We start from the raw sequence: 24514 nt of genomic DNA, 5'->3' as shown, positions 1-24514 counted from the left end.
TTTACCGTTAAGTAATGGCAGAGATTATCTTACAACAAGACGCACAGTTTAGCGCTGCAGTACACGTATTCGAGTGATTAATTTTGCACTTAAAACATTTATTTTTAAAGATTTTTGAATCACAAAGATACAAAGAAAGTTTTCGGTGATACATTTCATTCGATTGCTGTAATCGGTAACACCTGAGTGTATAATTACATTAATCCTCAGGGGGGTACACACTTACTTTGTGTACCATGTGTTTGGCAAGCATAAGGAGCTCTAGCTAATATGGTATTTGCTTATACAACTTTACTCATCGGCACCATATTTCTCTAACACAGAATTACATAGCTATCTGATCATTTAACTGAGAGAGACAAACATTTTTTTTACTACATCAGTGACAGATGTTTACGTAATTACACAGTTGGATAACTTCACACTTATTAAATTGTATTTTCTCTGTACTTTGTGAACTATTCATATTTTTTCAGAACCATTGTGATACTATGAGAGCTTTGAATGATGTGTTTGGTATGGGATCATGATTTTTGAAGTACGTTTGAGGTAGATGATTTTATTGAAGGTTTTGAAATTATTGCAGAAAGCTATGACGTTTTTGAGATTTCATTGATCTGTTATGATATTATTATGATGACGATGTGTATTATGCTGTTGAGGTACGTTTATGATCAATGAGATGATGCTATATGAGGAATCTGATTATGCTATGTATTTATTATGATGAAATATTGAAGACGTGTTGATGAATATATATATGTGTAATAAGGTAAGGAATAATGAGTAGTGGTTAGGGACTCTGATTTGTGAAAAAGGATGTTGGAAACCAAGAATCGTACTTTAAGAGTTATGAAATGTGTGTAAATGCGTGAATGTATCACAATGCCGGCAAAAATTTTTGAACACTTATATTTATAGGATTTTGTTTCTACACATTTGTAACGCAAATTCTCGACCAGTGAAATTTTTTTGTATGAGACTGTCACTGAAGCACAAACTGCTGTCGTAAATATTTCGGTAAGAAAGCTAGGTGACCTTGACGCAATGCATTGTGGTCACCCAGCTGTGCCACCTGCCTCGAGAAAAAGCCATTAGGTGGAGAAAAAAGAGGCCATAAACCTCACTATTGATATTCCTTTGTAGAAAGCATCGCAAATACGACACACTCAAACTTAAAACATATGATTACACTGTGAAGCTCTTAATTTATGATATTTACTAAAATGCCTAATGAAATGATGAGAAACATTTTGCATCTATTGACTTTCTAGTTGAGAGATTGCTCGTTTTGTTTAGTATCTAGTTTATAGCTGCACTGCAGCATTGGTTAAAATAAAATTTAATAGATGTACTAATATAGATATTTTATGCCTACAGATCCAGTAAATAATAATTTTATGATCTACTTCAAAAAAAAAAAAAAAAAGAAAAAGAAAACGAGGGAGCACAAAAAGACATTTCCCTTCATAGGAATTGCATATATAATATTTACTGTAAAATTTTTTCTGCTTGAGCTCTGTCATGTTTAGGTATAAGTTGTAGCATTTGCTGCTGTTGTTTGCCAGGCATAGTTCTACTGAATTTCACATTGTATTAAGCCAGTTCTGCTACTGATTTATTTTTCTTTTTGCTGAACATTGGCTCATATTAGTGATAATCTTGCATTTGCTTTGCTAATTTATATTTATTGCTGTTTGGTTTGCCAATTTGCATTTTTGTCATTGCTGTTTGTGTTAATTGTTTTGTACTGCTGCATTGCATCATCCCTTCATTTAGCATCTGAGCTCAGTCGATTTAAGTTAGCTTAAAAGGGGGTAGGCTATATAAGAGAAGGAGTTGTGATGAATTGGAAGAAATGCATTGAGAAGCTATAAGAAAATGGTTAGGCCAAAAAAATAGTGTACGGTGGAGAAAAACTATTTTTGAAAGAGGATATGAACAGAATACAGAAAGCATGCTTGGATAGGATTTTTTTGGTGGAAACAAATGTTGAAATAAGAGGAAACATCTATGAAATGAAGTTTTGGGTTGGACTGCAGTACCAAATGTCACACTGAAAACAAACCCTGTCCTGTCCTTTTGTGTTATTCCACTATGTGTCTGTGTACCTTGTGTATATGTGTTCTTCTGTCTTTATGTGTTTAGCTGATAAGAGTTATGTTGTAGAATTTTTCTAATAATATGTTATTTACTTTGTAAAGATGTTTAAACATTATTTATTCTATTTTGTTTTAATGCTCACATGTGAAGTTGATGTTTCAAAAGTTATTCTGACCTTCTATATATTTACTTATGTCATAATTCCTGTAACACTGATGTATATGTTTATTTCTATTCTTTTGTAAAGCCTGTGTTACTACAAATGTTATCTGTACTGTTGTGTTCTTTAATGATGTATTTTGTACCTTTGTAATTGTATTCTCACGTTATAAAATTGTAATAGACACCAGTTCTTCAAATTAAGTTTCATTTCACTGCACACATTTCTGTTGGTCATAGTATACGCACAATATGTGAAAAAAAAGAACTGTTAGTGTCTGCACGTGTGTTGATAATTCAGCAAGGGACTGGTTAACAGCATTGCTGGTTCTAAGGACATGCCAAAAAGTTTGTGAGTGCACAAGTGGTGGTTTATGGACTTGCTATATTGTCCACAAGACTCTTCGATGGTGATTGTGCACCTGCACAGTCGCAACAGATGGCTGCTGGCCGTCTCTACAAGGACTACAGTGGGTCTCCATCTTTGATGGCCCACCAATACCGTTATTTCTACAAGGACTGCAGTGGGTCTGCACCTCTGGAGGCCCACCAATACTGTAATCTCTAACAGGACTACAGTGGTCTGCTCTGTGATGACCTACCTACCAATATTCTTCAACTTCGACTGACTCTGCGGTGGGTTTGCTCTGTTGTGGCCCATTACCTGTCTGCATATCAAGAGTCAGCACTGTCTTTCCGTTGGAAGGACAACATTACTTCTTCAAGACGGCCACCCCGGCCGGCTGTGTGGTAACGGTCCGCCACTAATTTAAGTAGTCAGTGCTGTCACAATACAAATGTTTTTTAAATGTAAATATTACGGTTAAGCCCACTTCTAATTTCTGTTTGGTGTGATGAATGGCAGCTGGCTCTAAATACAGAAAACTGGAAGTTAATGCAGACGAATAGGTAAATCAATGATGTAATGTTCGAATACAATGTTAGTGGTGTGCTGCTTCACATACTCAAGTCGATTACATATCTTTGCTTAACGTAGCAGAGCGATATTAAATGAAAACTAGTACGTAAGGACGGTAGTAGGAAAGGTGAATGATCAACTTCGGTTTATTGGGAGAATTTTTAGGAAAGTGTCATCTGTAAAGGAGACCGCATGTAGGACACAAGTGCAGCTCATTCTTGAGTACTGCACGACTATTTGAGAGGACGCTAGTATGACCCTTTCTTGAGTACTGCTCGAGTGTTTGGGAGCCTCATCCGGGTGTGTTAATGGTAGACATCGAAGTACCTCACAGACAGGATGCTAGATTTATTATCGGTAGGTTCGATCAATTTGCGAGTATTAGGGGGAAGCTTCATGACTCAGGTGGGAATCCATGGCAACAAAAGGATCTACTCTCACCAACGTGCATTTCACATAACGGCATTATACACAGACGGAAATAAATTCACAACGACAAGAACGAGGTGTGCAAAATAAACGAAAGTTAATAGGCATGTTTCTACATTTGAATGGTGATGTCTAGTTTATCTGATGGGTGGCTTGAATTTGCGCGCACAACGGCCGGATTAGCTATGTTATGTTAACCGGGGACCTAGAAACGATGGAGAGGATCCGTCCCCGCCACAGCCGCAGTGGTCCACAACCCCACGACGACTACAGCGGTCCATTTCTGTCCCCCCCCCCCCCCCCGAATCCAGGGTTATTGTGCGGTTCGGCCCCCGGTGGACCCCCCAGGGAATGTCTCCCACCAGACGAGTGTAACTCCGATGTTTGCGTGGTAGAGTAATGGTGGTGCACGCGTACGTGGTGAATTTGTTTGCGCAGTAATCGCCGACATAGTGTAGCTGAGGCGGAAAAAGGGAGCCAGCCCGCATTTGCCGAGGCAGATGGAAAACCGCCAAAAAACCATCCAAAGACTGGCCGGCTCACCGGAACTCGACACAAATCCGGCGGGCGGATTCGTGCCGGGGACCGGCACTCCTGCCCACCCGGAAAGCCGTGCGTTAGACCGCACGGCCAACCGGGCGGGCCCCGGATTAGCTAACTTCAATGCTAACTAAATCGGAAACGGCAGAGCGTATTGAATTTTTTACTTAAGAATTATTTCTCAGCATAACCCACCTTGCAGCGTCTGACAAACTTTTCAGGCTGTTTGTGGTCACCCCGTATGTACGTGTAGTGTCCCAGGAGGAATGGTCAATATTGGGGGATGTGACAGGAACGATATACAAGCAAAAATGTCCAGTAAACATGGGCTCTAAAATGCCCATCTTAAGAGCTACGAGCTCTTCTTCATCTTTGATACTGTAAAACAGGTCTCTTCTATTGGACGCTTTTTGCTTTCCATTTTTTGGGAGGAATTAGTATACACCAAAATAAGAAAAAATTCTCTGGTAAACGTGGTCTCTAAAATGCATATCTTGAGGGCTATGAGCTCATGTTCAGTAGAAGAGATGATTTCACAATGCCGAAGATGAACATGTACTGGGTGATCAAAAAGTCAGTATAAATTTGAAAACTTAATAAACCACGGAATAATGTAGATAGAGAGGTAAAAATTGATACACATGCTTGGAATGACATGGGGTTTTATTAGAACCAAGAGAAGAAAAAAAACGCCCCATATTGCCAGACGCGTGAAAGATCTTTTGCGCGCGTCGTTTGGTGATGATCGTATGCTCAGCCGCCACTTTCGTCGTGCTTGGCCTCCCAGGTTCCCAGACCTCAGTCCGTGCGATTATTGGCTTTGGGGTACCTGAAGTCGCAAGTGTATCGTGATCGACCGACATCTTTAGGGATGCTGAAAGACAACATTCGACGACAATGCCTCACCATAACTCCGGACATGCTTTACAGTGCTGTTCACAACATTAGTCCTCGACTAAAGCTATTGTTGACGAATGATGGTGGACGTATTGAGCATTTCCTGTAAAGAACATCATCTTTGTTTTGTCTTACTTTGTTATGCTAATTATTGCCATTCTGATCAGATGAAGCGCCATCTGTCGGACATTTTTTGAACGTTTGTATTTTTTTGGTTCTAATAAAACCACATGTGTGTAAATTTGTACCTCTCTATCTACATTATTCCGTGATTTATTCAGTTTTCAAATTTATACTGACTTTTTGATCACCTGGTACTCATAGCTCTTAAGGTATGCACTTTAGAGCCCATGTTTGCTGGACAGTTTTTCTTGATTTTGACCATTCTACCACCTCTCAAAATATGGAAAGCAAAGAGCTTGCAATAGAAGAGATTTGATTCGTTCTATAGAAGACGACGAAGTGTATACAACTCTTTAAGATATTCATCTTGGAGCCCATGTTTACTTGACATTTTTGATTCAATGAACATCCCTGTCATTTCCCTGAATATTGACCATTCCTCCTGTGACACACTGTGTATCTGCTTTTACCGTTTTGTAGTATCTTGTATCGATGTCATGTCTATTACTTGCGAACTATAATTCTGAAAGCCGCACACAAAATTAATAATAAATACCTAGTCCTTACTTATAACAAATTTAGTGGAACCTATTGCTGCTATCTAGGTAGCGGTTTTGTTACATTTTATCTTATTTATTGATTTTTTTGGTATTTTTTAATTGCCACTGCATATTTGTGCCGAAGGTTGTATGTCCATCGTAGAGTGAACCGGTGCTCCCTTTGTTGCCCAGGTTTCTGATGTATATGTTTGTGGAACTAGCAGTCTCTTCGTAGAATTTCCTTGCAGTTTATTGATGTTGTCCTTCCAGTTGCGATACATGAGCCAATAGGTGCAGTTCTCGGGATGGGTAGCCCCGAGGAAGGCGGAGAGCCGGTCGCAAACCCCTGCTCTGAATTCGTTGCAACGGTCGGACGTGGATGTCGTCAGCATTGGCCGAGATAACTGCTGCATACTCGAGGAGAGGTCTTATGAGGCACTTATAGATAGCAAGCTGGAACTGAGTGCTGGTTGAGAACTAGATATAGGTGCCTGAGTAGTCCAAGGGCCATGCCACGTACTCCTTCTATGAGTTGGTAGCACGTTAGACGTCTATCCAGTGTGACGGCGAGGTACCGGATAGACAATGAGCAGTTTCCGGCTTTTCCTCTGACGGTGACTGGTGGCAGGTCTGCTGAAACCACACTCTTCGTAATGAAGATGGTATGTGTCTTGTTTGGATTGAAACAAAAAAGACAACACATTGCCATGCTTAATACAGTGTAGAAAAAACCTCTTGACATTCAATACAGTTTCCAGTCGCGTTGAACTGGATAAATACAGTCATAGTCAACAATTTTTTCAAGGGGAAACAGGCGCGAGCCATCTCCCCTATGCCGGCAAAGCTATTAAATGTAGAACCTTGAAACCTGGTATTCATGTTTTCAGTAATGATTGCTTTAATCTAATGCATATTCGGGCACATCGAATTTGTAGAGACCGTTTGACTTTTTCAAACATTTGGTTTCGTTTTTTTTAAATTTCTAATTGTTTTTGGCCTACCTCCAAAGAAATACACCCACAATACCAAATGTGCATGTGTTTGCTCATTTGTTGTCTTGGAACAACTGCACAAAATTTCAACGTTCTGTCACAAACCATTCAGGAAATAATGGAATCTACAGGATAAAAAATGTAGTTTTGAGCAAACTTGGTTTAAATATTTATTTGTGTATTATTTACAAATTTTTGTTACAGCACATACAATTAATATTTTCCTGCACCATATTCAGCATCACCTGAATTGTAGGCATCCTCCCTTCTTTTATTATTTGCTCTTCTTCTATTTCTCTCTTCTTTTGTGCAATTGACAGCAGCTATGTCCACTTTACGAATTCTTGAAAAATCGATATTACGCAACGCTAGTCTAGTGTTTGCACCTGCATTTGCTCCAAGTCTCTCCAGTACCTCAATGTTTCTTGATGTTCCATCATTAAAACACAAAACAGCGTCTAATGCCTCAACTTTTAAAGTTTCATAGTGTACAAAGACTGTTTTCGGTAGGCTATTCCAAATTACTGAATTCAAACTTTCATTCAAATTTTGAGTTTTTCCATGTAAGCACTCCTTGAGTAGATCAGTACTAGCCAAGTCCCTAAATATAGGTTTTCTTGCACTCATAACTGCTAGAGGTAAAGAGTGTTCGTGTTTATAATTTTCACCAAAACATAATGCCCGATTATATTTGCACCAAGTTTCAGGACCGGCTGTGTTGTGGGTCTGCAACACTTGCTACTTTATGTAAAAATATTGCCCATACAGCTCTTCTCATATTTTCCAATTCATTACAGTTCCTTCTTATGGCTAACCCACAGTAAACTTGCAGCTTGTCAGTTTCACTGTTTGTAAGACGTCCTTTTCCTCCAAGTTTTTTTTTCCATCTTCTAATTTATTTCCTGCCTTTTCCTTTAGAAGCTTTCTCAGCCTTGAGCCAAGTCTTTCTAGGTTTGTAATCTGAATGTCAGGGTCATACGGCTTTTCTTCACAGATTTTTTCGAAGGCTTTACTGTCGCCATCACCGAGATATTTCGTGTACGTGACACCTCTTGCACTGACAGAGCGCTGGAATATTTTACGTACTCCAGCCACCTCCATATCCCCACTTGGTCCACTATAATTTTTTTCACAGATATGTTTTGCTCCTGGGTCATTTTGACAAACAAAGCAAAATTTACTGATCACTTCTATATCTAAAACTTTTCCAGCGTCAAAAAATGTGACAGAAACGATGCCATTGAGAAACTTGTGCCCTCGTTTCTGCCATGAACCATCAAAACATGCTGTTATGTGTGTGGAAATATCCTCGGTGTTTTCATTTATCGCTTGCTGAGCTGCTTCTTTCATTGACAAGTTACACACCTCACTGACAGATGAACCAATGACTTTTTTATAAACTGAAAATCGCGTGGGAGGCTGAGGAACATCTAAAAGTGCGCAGAAAATCTTTCCAGCATGCATACCTTTACCTACTGATCTGAGGGCATATACAAGGCGTATATTATTGTCATATAACTTCGTTGGACCTAAGCTAGACGTCATTGTTGCCGCAGTATATTTGCACTTAGCGCATTCTAAAACTAGCTGACTCACAATACCCTTGAAAATATTTCTGTTCGCTCCCAAAGATATAATACCACCACACTCCTTACACCGTGTATGTGAACTGAAAAAATTCACTCAGTATCTTCAAGTCAACTATAATATTTCCATAGTTTTCTCTGTTTTGAAGGTTTATGTGACACTCAAACACAGAATCTAGTTTTACTTCAACTTCATTCTTGATGCACTTACGGGTTGCCTGTGTGAAGTACGTGAAGCCAGACATTCCTCTTGTTTGCTGCTTTTATTACCTGTGTATTTATTTCCTCTGAATCTTGTCTTTGGTGAAAACTTCTTTATTCTCGGCATTTCCTTTGCAGAAATGAATCGCAACAGCAATTCACGTGTGTAAATAAACAAAACAAAGTGATCACCGTCTGTTGTCAAATGACGTTCAGTTGTCACCCTGATTGCAGTCTGGAAAACCATTGAAATGTAAATCAAAGATACTAACATCACAAGGATATACCACGAGGCAATTTGCGCGAAATATTACAATAACACGAAAATGGGTGTGGCATTTGACGGACAACGTATTGTGAAATTGACAATATCTCGGAAAATTATCGTCAGATTTGCATGAAACATAGCTCATTTTACAAAGAAAACTACAAAGCAGTTGAAATGACCATAAAAAAATTTCGATTTTTTGAGCCGATTTCGTGCATGTCTCCCCTGGCGACAAAGACACCGTTACCTGAGTTTGAACGAGGTCGTGTAATAGGGCTACGAGAAGCCAGATGTTCCTTCTGTGATACTGCATAAAGACCAGGCAGGAATGTAGCCAATGTACACGATTAGTAGCAACGCTGCTCATAAGAATGTACAGTCGAAAGAAGAACGGGCTTCGGACGGCGACGAGTTACTATCGAGGAGAAAGACCATCGAGTTCAGCGTATGTCTCTGGCGCATCGTACTGCATCTGTAGCAGCAATCTGAGTAGCAGTTGGCACCACAGTGACAGAATTACACTACTGGCCACAAAAATTGCTACACCACGAAGATGGCGTGCTACAGGCGCGAAATTTAATCGACGGGAAGAAGATGCTTTGATATGCAGATGATTAGCTTTTCAGAACGTTCACACAAGGTTGGCGCCGGTGGCGACACCTACAACGTGCTGACATGAGGAAAGTTTCCAACCGATTTCTCATACACAAACAGCAGTTGACCGGCGTTACCTGGTGAAACTTTGTTGTGATGCCTCGTGTTAGGAGGAGAAATGCGACCCATCACGTTTCCGACTTTGATAAAGGTCGGATTGTAGCCTATCGCGATTGCGTTTTCTCGTATCGCGACATTGCTGCTAGTGTTGGTCAAGCTCCAAAGACTGTTAGCAGAATATGAAGTCGGTGGGTTTGGGAGGGTAATACGGAACGCCGTGCTGGATCCCAACGGCCTCGTATCATTAGCAGTCGAGATGACAGGCATCTTATCAGCATGGCTGTAACAGATCATGCGGCTACGTCTCGATTCCTGAGTTAACAGATGGGGACGTTTGCAAGACAACAACCATCTGCACGAACAGTTCGACGACGTTTGCAGCAGCATGGACTATCAGCTCGGAGGCCGTGGCTGCGGTTACCCTTGACGCTTCATCGCAGACAGGAGCGCCTGCGATGGTGTACTCAACGACGAACCTGGATGCACGAATGGCACAACGTCATTTTTTCGGATGAGTCCAGGTTCTGTTTACAGCATCATGATGGTCGCATCCGTGTTTGGCGACATCGTGGTGAACGCACATTGGAAGTGTGTATTCGTCATCGCCATACTGGCGTATCACCCGGCTTGCTGGTATGGGGTGCCATTGGTTACACGTCTTGGTCAGCTCTTGTTCGCATTGACGGCACTTTCAACAGAGGACGTTACATTTCAGATGTGTTGCTACCCTTGGCTCTACCCTTCATTCGATCCCTGCGAAATCCTACATTTCAGCAGGATAATGCACGACCGCATGTTGCAGGTCCTGTACGGGCCTTTCTGGATACAGAAAATGTTCGACTGCTGCCCTGGACAACACATTCTCCAGATCTCTCACCAACTGAAAATGTCTGGTCAATGGTGACCGAGCAACTGGCTCGTCACAATACGCCAGTCACTACTCTTGATGAACTGTGGTATGGTATTGAAGGGGCATGGGCAACTGTACCTGTACACGCCATCCAAGTTCTGTTTGACTCAATGCCCAGGCGTATAAAGGCCGTTATTACGGCCAGGGATGGTTGTTCAGGGTACTGATTTCTCAGGATCCATGCACCCAAGTTGCGTGAAAATGTAATCAGTTCTAGTATAATATATTTGTCAAATGAATACCCGTTTATCATCTGCATTTCTTCTTGGTGTAGCAATTTTAATGGCCAGTACTGTAAATGCTATAAATCGGTTACTTCAAGAACAGTTCCGAGCCAGGCGCCCGGTAGCGTGCATTTCACTGACCCCAAACCACCGCCAATTCCAACTTCAGTGGCGTCAAGCGCGAGAGTTGGTGAGAGGGCAGAGTGTAGGTCTGTTGTGGTTTCTATGAAAACCAGTACTACCTCAGCGCCAGTGATGGCCATGTGTTGGGCAGGAGGAGGCCAGTTGATCGCCTTCAACCAACCTGTCTGCGTGCTAGACACACTGGACGTACTCATGGAGTTATGGTCTGGGGTGCGATTTCATACGACAGCATTAGCGCTTTCGCGGTTTTCCCACGCTCGCTGAATGGAACATTGTACGTCAATCTGGTAATTCGATCTTTTGTGTTGCCATTCATGAACAGCATTCCAGGGGGTGATTTCCAACAGAATAACGCTTGTCCACAACATGCTTATGTAACCCAAAAAGCTGCCCAGATTGTCGACATGTCATCTTGGCCTGCTCGATCAGCAGACCTGTCTCCAGTCGAGCACATGTGGGACACCATCGGACGACAACTCCAGCGTCATCCATGGCCACCATTAACCGTCCCTGTATTGATCGACCAAGTGCAGCAGGCTTGAAACTCCACCCCACAGTCTCACTTCTGACATGCACATTTGCATGGTTGCAATCAACATTCTTGCTGTTGCACCGGTTATTAATGTACCACCATTTCCCATTCGCAGTTTCTTATCTCGCGCCTAGATTGACCTTGTCCGCCCTTGGTAGCTGAGTGGTCAGCGCGACAGAATGTCAATCCTAAAGGCCCGGGTACGATTCCCGGCTGGATCGGAGATTTTTTCCGCTCATGGACTGGGTGTTATGTTGTCCTAATCATCATCATTTCATCCCCTTCAACGCGCAGGTCGCCGAAGTGGCGTCAAATCGAAAGACTTGCATCCGACGAACGGTCTACCCGACGGGAGGCCCGAGCCACACGACATTTACATTTACAATGACCTTGCAGCGTTAATCATTTTATTATGTGACGTATAGTCCGATTAAAATTACTTGATACAGTATTTATATGAATACGTGGTGTCTGTTCTTTCGGAAATGTCCAAAATAACTGACAAAATAACTGTTGGATTCCTTTCATGTTAATTTCTTAAATCTGTTGCCATTTACGGCATACATTCCACTTCTAAATGCACTGTGGTGTTTCTGGCTATCTGGGAGGAGACTGAGCAGTGGAACGTGTTACTTTCACACATAATCAAGAACGATCTGTCAGACTACTACACTTTAAAACACAGTTTATATGTAATTCATGTCACACAGTCTCATACGGAGCCTACATCTGCTTTCTTTTATATACTGTATATGATAAGATACTGACATCCCCCTTCCCTTCTGTGTGAAAGGATGAATGAGAAAATGTATTTCTAGTTGCATGCTTGATGGTAGCAGACAAGCCTGTCTGCTAGAGAACAGTAGGACCAACGTCGGAACAGGTAGCTACGCTTTCTAAAAGCAAAGAGGTTTCTATTCTTAGTATGGTCCCGTCCGTCCCTTGTCATGTTGCTATAGAAAGCTGCCTCTCTGGTCACTTCCGTTTGTATCTGTTAAGCACCCTCAGTAGGGGCCCACGCCAGTCTGTCCGTGGCGAGTGTCTGAAGTGGTAAGATCTCCGGCTAAGTGCCTCTGTGCTAAGTCCGTAGGACAATGGATTTCTTAAGTTCAGCCTAACTGAAAATTGAATCACCTTTATTTCAGGTTTAGATCTAAAATATGTTATCTCAAATTGCAACGCAGTGTAATTCGAGTGTGAAGTTCAGAATATGTTCCAGTAGTTGCTTTGTCACTACTTTGTGAGTAAAGTGGAACCACGTGTTGAAGATCCGTAACTCTAATTAAGATCATCAATCTTAAATGTAAATGTGTGTGAGATTATAACATCTCGTCTTGACAATATTTTCCAATATAGCAACTTTTCTTTATGTTCAACCCACATGGGGTGTACTTTGTGAGGCCAGCACCATGTGCTTATACAATTGTTTGACCCATCAGGTTAATAGTGAGACGATAGTAACCAGTTCGAGGTTTTTCTTTTGTAAATTGCGTTTCGATGTAATTTATTTTAATTATCAAAATTATTGTGGAGTTACGCTCTTTGTGTAAACCAAGTTGACCACGTGTAGCATGTGGTGTAATCATCAAAGAAGCCCTTAGCTATTGTTTTCGGGAAGATTTCACAGAGAGTTAGTATGAATTTAGTATACCAGTGTGTGGTAATTTCATGACGGACAGGATTGCGCTACGAACGTAACTTCTTTGGGTGAAAATTGAATCGGTTGGTTGTGGTTAATTTCCTCTTGCACATGTTTCAACGTTCTTCGTATGTTATTTTATGAATGCAGTGTTGTATGCAGTCTCCCAATCTTGGCTCCATATTTGATGTGTTCCGTAAGATTACAAACTCACATTTTCACAAGCCTAAATAAGGCACCAGTTTAGTTATGAATCAAGCTTAATATGCTGAAATTTTAACGGAACAAAGATCAATGTTAAAATAGCTCACAGCTTGTAACCCGCTTTTATTGTCTTGAATATCAGCACCGCTTTCAGAACAGCTTAATGCATCAAAATTACAACACCACACATTCATATAACTGATACGCCTAGCTGGGAAATGTTTCCAGCATCTTTAGTGCGGATGCACAAATACGTCCGACCTCGGAGGAGAGACTACGGATAGGTGGCGCTCGATGGGAGTGTGGATCGACCATGAGGTGAGCCGAGATAGTGCGCGCAGTTGCGACAACGCCGTGTCCCGCATGGCGTAGTGTTTAACGCACCTGCCTATAAGCAGGATATCCCGGGCTCGAATCCCGGTCCGGTACACATTTTCACGCACCGCCGCTAATTCCGCGTAATGTCCCGCTGCAGCTGACAGCAGTGATCCCCTTTAATTTACATTCTTGGTACTTGACGTCTGTCACTTACCGCTACAGTGTTGCCACACCGGCTGCCGGCTACCGCTCGATTATAGATGACTCACAACACGACGGATTACTTCACAAATACTGTTAACATGTAACGCGAAGCAATGTTGGCAGTGAGCGGTTCTAGGCGCTACAGTCTCGAACCGCGAGACCGCTACGGTCGCAGGTTCGAATCCTGCCTCGGGCATGGATGTGTGTTAGGTTTAAGTAGTTCTACGTTCTAGGGGACTGATGACCTCAGCAGTTAAGTCCCATAGTGCCCGGAGCTACTTGAACCATTTTTGAATGTTCGAAGTGGCCGCCGCGAAGTATGGCGGAAATGCGAGATGCTATGTTGACAGCTGATTTTAAGTGATCAGTGACTTAACTGCGGCGGACGACGCGTTTTTTAGCATGAATTTAAAGTCACGTCCTAAGCTAACCACAGCCTCGTGATATGCTATGTACCCGAGAAAATGACGGTCAACAATCTGAAGCGGAATTAAAGTCACGATCGCTTTATTCACAGCGATGAAAAAGATTAACATCTACGAGAAAAATTAAAAAACACAAATAAATCAGTTTCAACGCCAAAAGCAGACTGTAATTTCTCGCTATAATTAGTTACCTTAAACTATGCTCACACTGGCTACACGACCTGCCGCTTTACCAACGGATGACCAGTCATCGTTCGCACTTGGTTACAGATTATAAGCTACACAGGCAGATTCCAGACGAAAAAAGAATAACAGGGAGACAAAATTAGAGCAAATAAAATAGTATACTGATGAAAATGACGCGGCAAGGAATCAGAAATAAAAAAAATAATTGTAAACGAATTAACTGAATAAAAATAATAATCAAAGTCTTTGATCAGATTTAGAAAAAAAAACTTCTATGCAATTAGCGAGATTCCAAACTACGACTTTCAACACAGCAGGTGAATACTCTATCCATTGCGCTGCGCTTAAAGAAAAAAAAAGAAAAAAAAGAAAAAAAGAAAAAAAAAGTGAATTAAGGCGTTATACACTGGTCTCGAAAACTAAAGCAACAAACAGAAATTTTACAAGGTTGCGATTATTTTGCCACAAAACAGTATAAGCAGTTGATAGAAAAATAGAAACAATGTAAAGAATAGAGAACCTAAACAGCAGCAGCTTGCATAATAGTAGACGAAAATGTTCTTTGTGTTTTCCGACTTAACAGATTTACACACACTTTCCGTCAACTGGTTAATGTGCTCTCTATGGAAATTGGAAATTTGTGGTAAGATCTTATGAGACCAAACTGCTGAGGTCATCGGTCCCTAAGCCTACACACTACGTAATCTATCTTACGCTGTGGACAACACACACACACACACACACACACATGCCCGAAGGAGGATTCGGACCTCTGACGAGGGGAGCCGCACGGACTGTGACAAGGCGCCCGAGACCACGCGGCTACCCCGCGCGGTGCTCAGTATGGGGTGTGGCCACCTCTGGCAGCAATACAGGCCCGACAACGACGGAGCATGCTGTGAATAACGTCATCAATGTCATGTTGAGGCAACAATGCCTATTCTTCCTGCGGAGCTGCTCGTAAGTCTTGTAGAGTGGTTGGTGGATGCTGACGTGATGCAACCCGTCTCCCTAGTGCATCCCAGACATGCTCTATGGGATTCAAATCGGTAGAGCGAGCAGGCCATGCCATGCGTGCAGTATCTTCCTTTTCCAAGAAAATATCAACCACTCGTGCTCTATGAGGTCGAGCATTATCGTCCATCAGTACGAAGTCTGGGCGCACAGCACATCGCAACAACCGTACATGAGACCCCAAGGCCTCGTCATGACACCCGTCAGCACTTAAACGTTTCCGATTCACCCGTACAATTTCATGAAGAGATGTCCAAGTGGTCAACAAAAGTCCCTGCCCACACCATTCGCGATCCTCCACGATTTCGATCTCTTTCCACATTCCCTTCATATGCGAATCCGTATCTACACCATTTGCCTCGATGTAACACGACCAGTGGATGCTGCGAGGACAGATGCCAGTTGCTGCGCAGTACTAAGCCGGTACCGTCGTGCCCTTACAGCCACATAACGGTCCTCTCTTTCTGATGTCATATGTGGTCGGCCCTGTCCTGGTCTTCGTGATACAGTTTCGGTCTCTATAAACTGTCACCACATCCAAGAAACAACAGAATGATTCATGTTTCGCCATCGGACCACATGAGTTTGCGACTGTCCTACTTCCATTATTCCTATGGCCCTCTCTTCTCTGTGCCATAGTGCACTGTCTGTGACTGTGTAGACAGCAATTGCGGATGTGGGACTACGCAGCTAACACTACTCCGTTTCATAGGTGCCTTGACGCCATTTTTGGTGTCGTTATCCATTGACTGAAATGTCATCTGCATCTACATCTACATGGTCACTCTGCAATTCACACTTAAGTGCCTGGCAGAGGGTTCATCGAACCATTTTCATACTACTTCTCTACCATTCCACTCTTGAATGGTGCATGGGAAAAGGAACACCTAAATCTTCCCGTTCGAGCTCTGATTTCTCTTATTTTATTATGATGATCATTTCTCCCTACGTGGGTGGGTGTCAACAAAATATTTTCGCATTCGGAAGAGAGAGTTGGTGATTGAAATTTCGTAAATAGATCTCGCCGCAAAGAAAACCGCCTTTGTTTCAGTGACTGCTACCCCAACTCACGTATCATATCAGTGACCTCTCACCCCCTATTGCGCGATAACGCGAAACGAGCTGCCCTTCTTTGCACTTTTTACATGTCCTCCGTCAATCGTACCTAGTAAGGATCCCACACCCACGCAGCAATATTCCTGCAGAGGACGGACAAGTGTAGTGTAGGCTGTCTCTTTAGTGGGTTTGTCGCATCTTCTAAGTGCTCTGCCAACAAAGCACAGTCTTTGTTTCGCCTTCCCCACAATATTGTCTATGTGGTCTTTCCAATTTAAGCTGCTCGTAATTGTAATTCCTAGGTATTTCGTCGAACTGACAGCCCTTAGATTTGTGCGATTTATCGTATACCCAAAATTTATCGGATTTCTTTTAGTACCCATGTCGATGACCTCGCACTTTTCTTCGTTTAGTGCCAATTGTCACTTTTCGCACCATACAGAAATTCTCTCTAGATCATTTTGTAATTGGAATTGATTGTCTGATGATTTTAGTAGACGGTAAATTACAGCGTCATCTGCGAACAATCTAAGGGAGCTGTTCAGATTATCACCTAGATCATTTATGTAAATCAGGAACAACAGAGGGCCCATGACATCACCTTGCAGAACGCCAGATATCACTACTGTTCTACTCGATGATTATCGTCCATCACTACGAACTGTGACTTCTCTGAGAGGAAGTCACGAATCCAGTCACACAACTGAGACGATACTCCATGTGCACGCAATTTGATTAATAGTCGCTTGTGAGGAACGGTATCAAAAGCCTTCTGGAAATATAGGAATATGGAATCGATTTGAGATCACTTGTCGACAGCACTTATTACTTCATGGGAATAAAGAGCTAGCTGTGTTGCACACGAACGATATTTTCTGAATCCATGTTGGTTATGCAGAACACAGACATCTGTTGACAGTTTGTATGAGTATATCGTGAATTAGACTATGGACGGGGAAACAGCGGTTTGTTGCTTTCATGTTGGACACCAGTGTAGTTATTAAGCCAACGGCCTTGCCGCTGTGGTAACACCAGTTCCCGTCAGATTACCGAAGATAAGCGCTGTCGGGCTGGGCTAGCACTTGGATGGGTGACCATCCGGTCTGCCGAGCGCTGTTGGCAAGCGGGGTGCACTCAGCCCTTGTGAGGCAAACTGAGGAGCTACTTGACTGATAAGTAGCGGCTCCGGTCTCGTAAACTGACATACGGCTGGGAGAGCGGTGTCTGACCACATGCCCTTCCCTTCTCCGCATCCAGTGACGCCTGTGGGCTGAGGATGACACGGCGGCCGGTCGGTATCGTTGGGCCTTCCAAGGCCTGTTTGGACGGAGTTTAGTTTTAGTGTAGTTATTAAAGTGGTCAAACAGTCGCAACGATGAACTGTAGCCTTTAAAAATTCGGCTTCAAGCAATTTCGTGCGAAGATTATCTAATGTAAGCCGATCTCGGGTTAGGTTGGGTTGTTTGTGGGAAGAGACCAGACAGTGAGGTCATCGGTCTCGTCGGATCAGGAAAGGACGGGGAAGGAAGTCGGCCGAGCCCTTTCAGAGGAGCCTGGAGCGATTTAGTGAAATCACGGAAAACCTAAATCAGGATGGCCGGACGCGGGATTGAACCGTCGTCCTCCCGAAAGCGAGTCCAGTGTGCTAACCACTGCGCCACCTCGCTCGGTAAAGCCGATCTCGGTAATGGTTCTAACTTAAGATGTGACGCTGAATCGCGGCTTGTGCAGAAGTATCGAGTAGTGTTTAGTTAGTGCTGTGTATGAAACGTGTGTATTGCACTGGCATCGTTGTGTGCGTGTTGTTTTTGGTGTGGTTATCGTGTGTAATGACATACGAAATAAAAGTGCCAAACACACCAAGAAAGAATGCCAGACAAGAAACTGGAAGTAAACTGACCATTTTTTTATGGCAATTTGTCAACGGTCAACGGTTGGTGCGTGACGCTGAGCGCTCTGATTGGAGGACACCAGCTGGAACGTGTGAAATGTCAACTATCAAGCTTAATTAGCTTACCTTTTTATATTACATTGACGTGTATGATGCACATTAGTTTTTGATAGCAAGACAGGTGGTTTAATTCTACCTTGCGTAATTTTTAATGAAGGTAATTTTCATTTATTTTATTCACCCTATAATTTTAATCATAGGGTTATAGGGTGAATAAAGTAAATAATTTTAATCTTGACTGGAATACTCTGAAGGTGGCAGGGGTAAAATACAGGGAGCGAAAGGCTATTTACAATTTGTACAGAAACCAGATGGCAGTTATAAGAGTCGATGGACATGAAAGGGAAGCAGTGGTTGGGAAGGGAGTGAGACAGGGTTGTAGCCTCTCCCCGATGTTGTTCAATCTGTATATTGAGCAAGCAGTAAATGAAACAAAAGAAAAGTTCGGAGTAGGACTTAAAATCCATGGAGAAGAAACAAAAGCTTTGAGGTTCGCCGATGACATTGTAATTCTGTCAGAGACAGCAAAGGACTTGGAAGAGCAGTTGAACGGAATGGACAGTGTCTTGAAAGGAGGATATAAGATGAACATCAACAAAAGCAAAGCGAGTCTAATGGAATGTAGTCGTATTAAGTCAGGTGATGCTCAGGGGATTAGATTAGAAAATGAGACACTTAAAGTAGTAAAGGAGTTTTGCTATTTGGGGAGCAAAATAACTGATGATGGTAGACTGGCAATGGCAAGGAAAGCGTTTCTGAAGAAGAGAAATTTGTTAACATCGAGTATAGATTTAAGTGTCAGGAAGTCGTTACTGAAAGTATTTGTATGGAGTGTAGCCATGAATGGATGTGAAACATGGACGATAAATAGTTTGTACAAGAAGAGAATAGAAGCTTTCGAAATGTGATGCTACAGAAGAATGCTGAAGATTAGATGGGTTGATCACATAACTAATGAGGAGGTATTGAATAGGATTGGGGAGAAGAGAAGTTTGTGGCACAACTTGACTAGAAGAAGGGATCGATTGGTAGGACATGTTCTGAGGCATCGAGGGATCACGAATTTAGTATTGGAGGGCAGCGTGGAGGGTAAAAATCGTAGAGGGAGACCAAGAGATGAATACACTAAACAGATTCAGAAGGATGTAGGTTGCAGTAGGGACTGGGAGATGAAGAAACTTGCACAGGATAGTGTAGCATGGAGAGCTGCATCAAACCAGTCTCAGGACTGAAGACCATAACAACAACATATCATGTGTGTCGACATACGAAGTGCTACACACACACACACACACCAAGAAAGAATGCCACACAAGAAATTGGAAGTGAACTGACCAATTTTTTTATGGCAATTTGTCAACGGTGAACCGTTGGTGCGTGACGCTGAGCGCTCTTATTGGAGGAAACCAGCTGGAACGTGTGAAATGTCAACTATCAAGCTTAATTAGCTTACCTTTTTATATTACATTAACGTGTATGATGCACATTAGTTTTTGATACGAAGGTAGATGGTTTAATTCTACCTTACGTAATTTTTTAATGAATGTAATTTTTATTTACTTTATTTACCCTATAGTTTTAATCAGAATTTAGACGAATTCATTTCTCTACATTAATTATTTTTAGATGTTGCGAGTCTTTTTTTTTTATGTCAGTGTTTGACCTTTGCGGTACACCGGCGGACGGCCAAGGTGGGAAATGGAAGCCCGGTAAGTCAGAGGCAAGGAGTGTGATGTTAGAAGCGTTGTTGTGGCGGTCGTGTTGACAGTGTGACGTCACGAGACGAGTGGAGAGCGGGCGGCGCGATAAGCGCGCGAGGCCGCGGCGTGCGGCGCGACGCGGCGGGCTGCAGACAGCTGTTTGTAGTTGGCGCGCTGGCGAGGCAGCCATGGCGCCGGCCGGGCCGTCAGCTGGCATATAAGGCTGCCGCCGCCAGGGGTCTCGCCTGCAGTCGGCCGCAGTATGGCGCCGCGGAGCTGTCGCACGGCAGCGCGTGTGTTGTGTATTTTAGCGTTTCTGTGCCTGGGCCGAGTGAGCGTGTGCGCGCGACACGAACCCGCCCTCGAACGCGTCCACCTGCAAAATGTCGCGCTCGTCCCGGCGGGGGACGCCGGCGAGATCTCGCTGCAGCTGCGGCTGCTGGTGCGAGGCACCCACCTGGACGAGCACGGCGACTCGGAGTTCAGGGCAACCCCGCGCCGCAGCGGCGAAGCCGACGAGTGCCTGCAGGCGGACCGGGCCGCAGCTTCGGTGTTTCGCGATCGCGGGGGCAACGCCACGGTTACCGGTCTGACCGTCGTCGTGCCGGCGTCGGCGGCGCCGGCCTACGCTAGGATATTCCTCTGTCTGAAGACGAGCAGGCGGCGGCCCTGCGGGGCCGACGAGTCCGACAACAGCTGTGCGGAGCAGCAGGGTGATGCGCAGTGGGTGCACCAGCCGGACGGCGTTTTCGTCGATCTGCCGAAGGACGCCTTGCGGCGCGCGGAAACTGCTGCTGCTGATGGGCAAGTTACCATTCACTTACTTTTTTACTTTAGCCGTTGTTCGGCGCTTGCTTGGATGCTGGCAGATTTCTGGAGGTGGTTTTTTATTACCGAAAAACAGGGGATAGAGTGTCACGAAAATGATAAAGGATTTCCGTGCTCACGGAATATCGCCTCAGTTATGCGAATGGATTCGTAATTTTCTGTCAAAGATTACAGTTCGTAGTAACTGATGGACAGTCATCGAGTTAAACAGAAGTGATTTCTGGCGTTCCCCAAGGTAGTGCTATAGGCTCTCTGCTGTTCTTTATCCATATAAACGATTTAGGAGACGATCTGAGCAGCCTTCTTAAATTGTTTGGGGATGATGGTGTCGTTTATCGTCTAGTAATGTCATCAGAAGATGGAAACCAATTGCAAAACGATTCAGATAAGATAACTGCGTTGTGCGAAAAACCCGGCAATTGACCCTAAATAGTCAAAAGTGTGAAGTCATACAAGTGACTACTAAAAGAAATCCGTTAAGCGATAAATCAGTCAAATCTATAGCCCGTAAATTCCACTAAATATCTGGGAATTACAATTACGACCAGCTTAAATTGGAAAGAATGTTGGCCAGAAGGCGAAATAAACTTTCTTGTTGACTGAACACTTAGAAGATGCAACAGATCTACTAAAGAGATTGCCTGCACTACACTCGTCCGTCCTCTTTTTGAGTACTGCTGCGCGGTGTGGGATTAACGGAGTACATCGACAAAGTTCAAAGAAGGGCTGCACGATTTCTGTTATCCGAGAAATACGGTAGAGAATATCACGCACATGATAGATGATTTAGAGCTGAAATCATTGAAACAAAGGCGTTTTTCGTTAAGGCGGGATCTTATCGCGAAATTTCAATCACCAGCTTTCTCCTCCGAATGCGAAAATATTTTGTTGACGCCGACCTAGATAGGGAGAAATGAGTCATAATGAAGTAAGGGAAATCAGAGCTTGAACGGAAAGATATAGATGATCATTTTTCCGCACGCTGTTCGAGATTGGAATAATAGAAAATGATTGTAAAGGTGGTTCTATGGACCTTCTGCCAGGCACTTTAGTCTGATTTACAGAGTAGCGATGTAGATGTGACTGTAGACAGTGGACAGTTCTAAGTACGGGCTCTTCAAAATGCGGCCCGAATCAGTATTCGTGCGGCGTGAGATCATCAAACGTGTCATAAAAAATATACACGTAGCAAATAAGTCGAATTCAGAAACGTTCTTTGACGTTAACAGCTCACTGTGTACTTTTTCTGCTCAACAACAGAAAAAAAATATTGACGAAGACAGCATTTTAAAGCTTTCTTTATTTTAACTGATGTGTGTGAATTCGGGCGCGACCGAAGTTAAGTCTGCCGCTTACCTCACGGACAGAGGGCTAAGTGGCGCGGTCACTGCAGGGTTAGAAGATGTGAGAGAGGTAATCTATTGTTTGTCTTGCAGTACTCTGCCGATCAGCTGTTGTGGTGTAGACTTTGCCACGGAAGTAACATGGATTCCTAAATGCGCATTACAGAGACGTTTATCTTCAAATCCGATACACATTTGCAGCAAGCAATGTGAAATTAAGCTAGGTGTCATTCGCTCACACAGACTACACAGCATTAGCCAATTTGTGTCAGGACTTTGGGCCCACGGAGGGTGGCAGCGATCTAACATAGTGAACAGTCGACATGAAGTGTGCCAACTTTTTATGATCGCTATTTGTGGGCCAGTGGCTAGCTCATCGCACGCCTCTTGTCTGTAATGTATTGGGAGCTCCTAACATGGCAGCTTATATAGGTTGCCAACTAATAACGAGTCTATACACAGGCGACCCGAAAATCCAGCGTAGAATGTCGATATTGGCTCTTGAGCAAAAATGTTTGACGACCACTGTTCTAAATGCTGCAATAGTCAGTGAAGATGGGAGCTCCAAAGTGACTTAACACCAATACTACCTCTAGCCAATACCCAGTATCCTGCTACAAACATAAATGTGTAACTTCTGCATGCTTTATCTGAAAATCAGTCTCCAAAGTTTCGAAAACTAGCTTATGTAATGGAAAAAGCAATTATTTCACACTTGATTGGCCGCAGTTCCGTGTGTTTATTGGCATTAAGTCCATTTTTACCGTGTTTGTATTCAGTTTCAGATACGGCGTTCTGCTATATCCGTAATATTACTTCGAATTGCAAGCAACCGCAGCCAAATGTCTACGTTTGTATAAGAAGGCAAAAAACACTTCTCAGGCTATAATGTTCTTTTTATTAAAACCGCGACCGGTTTAACGCCAATTTAGGCGCCTCTACAACATTGTTTTACGCTGTCCCGAAACCTCTCCCCGTCCTTCACGTCAATGATAAATTAAAATTCGCTATTGACAAACGCTTCTAGCGGATTTTAATTTATCATTGACGTGAAGGACGGGGAGAGGTTTCAGAACAGCGTAAAAAAATGTTGTAGACAAGACTTACATCCACCTGAGGAATCACCTAAATTGGCGTTAAACTGGTTGCGGTTTTAAGAAACTTTCTACGGCCAGAGCAGTGTTCTTTGATTTCTTATAAAAAAAATCCCTGATGATGGTTGTCTTAATCTACTTTCTGGTTACACTGCTATATTGAACCCTTCCCCACCCCTCCCTCTCGAAAGTTTTGTGTCGTGACTGACTAGTCTGTGGCGTAGCCCGAGGTCTTGGTTAGTTTGTAGGGCAATAATTTGGTTGAAAGTTGCCGAAGCCAACACATGCGAATGCTAAATTGAAAGGTTGTGGCAACAGACTGTGTAGCCTAATGTTTACGCCATATTTAAAGCACTTTGGCATGTTTGCCGCACATTTCATCATGAAAACGAGAACTGTACGGTAAATGCAGAAAATCTGTATTGGATAACGGACTAGTCGCAGACTTCTATTCTGGTGCATACTGTTGCACACAAACTACGAAAAGGGGGCACGCTACGTAGCTTTTACCCTACTCGCTAATTGTTGTAAATACTTTGTCAGACTGCGAGTGACTGAAAATGGCTGCGACCTATTGTAAAGTAAACAAAAAATGGTTGATTTACGCCTCCGTTACTTTTATTTGAAATTCCACCAGCCGTTTCAGTGGTAATTATATCAGATTATGATGTGACATGCCACGTGGAGCACCAGTGATGTACAAAACATCGAAAGACAGCTAATAGCCATGACAAGACCATTGGTAGATTTGCTTATTTTTGTTTTTAAACACCGGCTTCAGCAGAACTCCGTGTATTTCTTTTTTCGCTCTTTATCCAAAACTGCTTACAGACCTGTGTGTCATCTTCACTGGAATTTATTTTATTCCTTAAGCTATGTTAATTATACAAGATGACCAGCTTTCATGAGTTTTGTGATTTGACAGCTTGCCATGTATTCTATCGCGTTGTACATCCTTGGCGTGTTTGCTTATTGTTGGTGATTATATACATTGTTTTTCACATTTTTTTTCACTTCACTTCACACTCACGTGACGAGCAAGACACGCATTGTTTTACAGAAGGCAGATTTAAAAAATATTATTTCGCGAAAAGGGGAAAAATGTCAACAGGAGCTGACAACCCTAGCAGTATGATGTGTACCAGACTTTAAAATAAAAGTGATGAAACCATAAATCGACGATTTTTGTATTTTCTAATTACAGTGGATTCCACAAATGGGGCAGTCTTCAGATTTCAGTCTCACGATAACAATTAGTGTTTCTGATAGTTA

At 42.9% G+C, this 24514-nt stretch overlaps 1 protein-coding gene and 1 pseudogene across 2 annotated transcripts in view; both read left to right on the top strand.

The window, feature by feature from the left end:
* Positions 1-17330: 17330 nt before the first annotated feature.
* On the top strand, positions 17331-17448 carry LOC124721872 (annotated as a pseudogene).
* Positions 17449-20238: 2790 nt separating this feature from the next.
* The window catches only part of LOC124800079 (unextended protein), a 504663-nt gene continuing 500387 nt past the window's right edge, over positions 20239-24514 (top strand). For both annotated transcript variants that reach the window (XM_047262967.1, XM_047262968.1), the window contains exon 1: positions 20239-20777. In XM_047262967.1, the coding sequence (XP_047118923.1) occupies positions 20240-20777 (538 nt within the window). In that variant the 5' untranslated portion in view covers position 20239. The remainder of the gene's footprint in view (positions 20778-24514) is intronic.

Source organism: Schistocerca piceifrons, chromosome 1, assembly GCF_021461385.2.
Source record: "Schistocerca piceifrons isolate TAMUIC-IGC-003096 chromosome 1, iqSchPice1.1, whole genome shotgun sequence".
In the NCBI taxonomy this organism is placed as follows: domain Eukaryota; kingdom Metazoa; phylum Arthropoda; class Insecta; order Orthoptera; family Acrididae; genus Schistocerca; species Schistocerca piceifrons.
The sequence above is the reverse complement of the archived record's forward strand: the minus strand, read 5'-3'. Positions and strand labels throughout refer to the sequence as shown.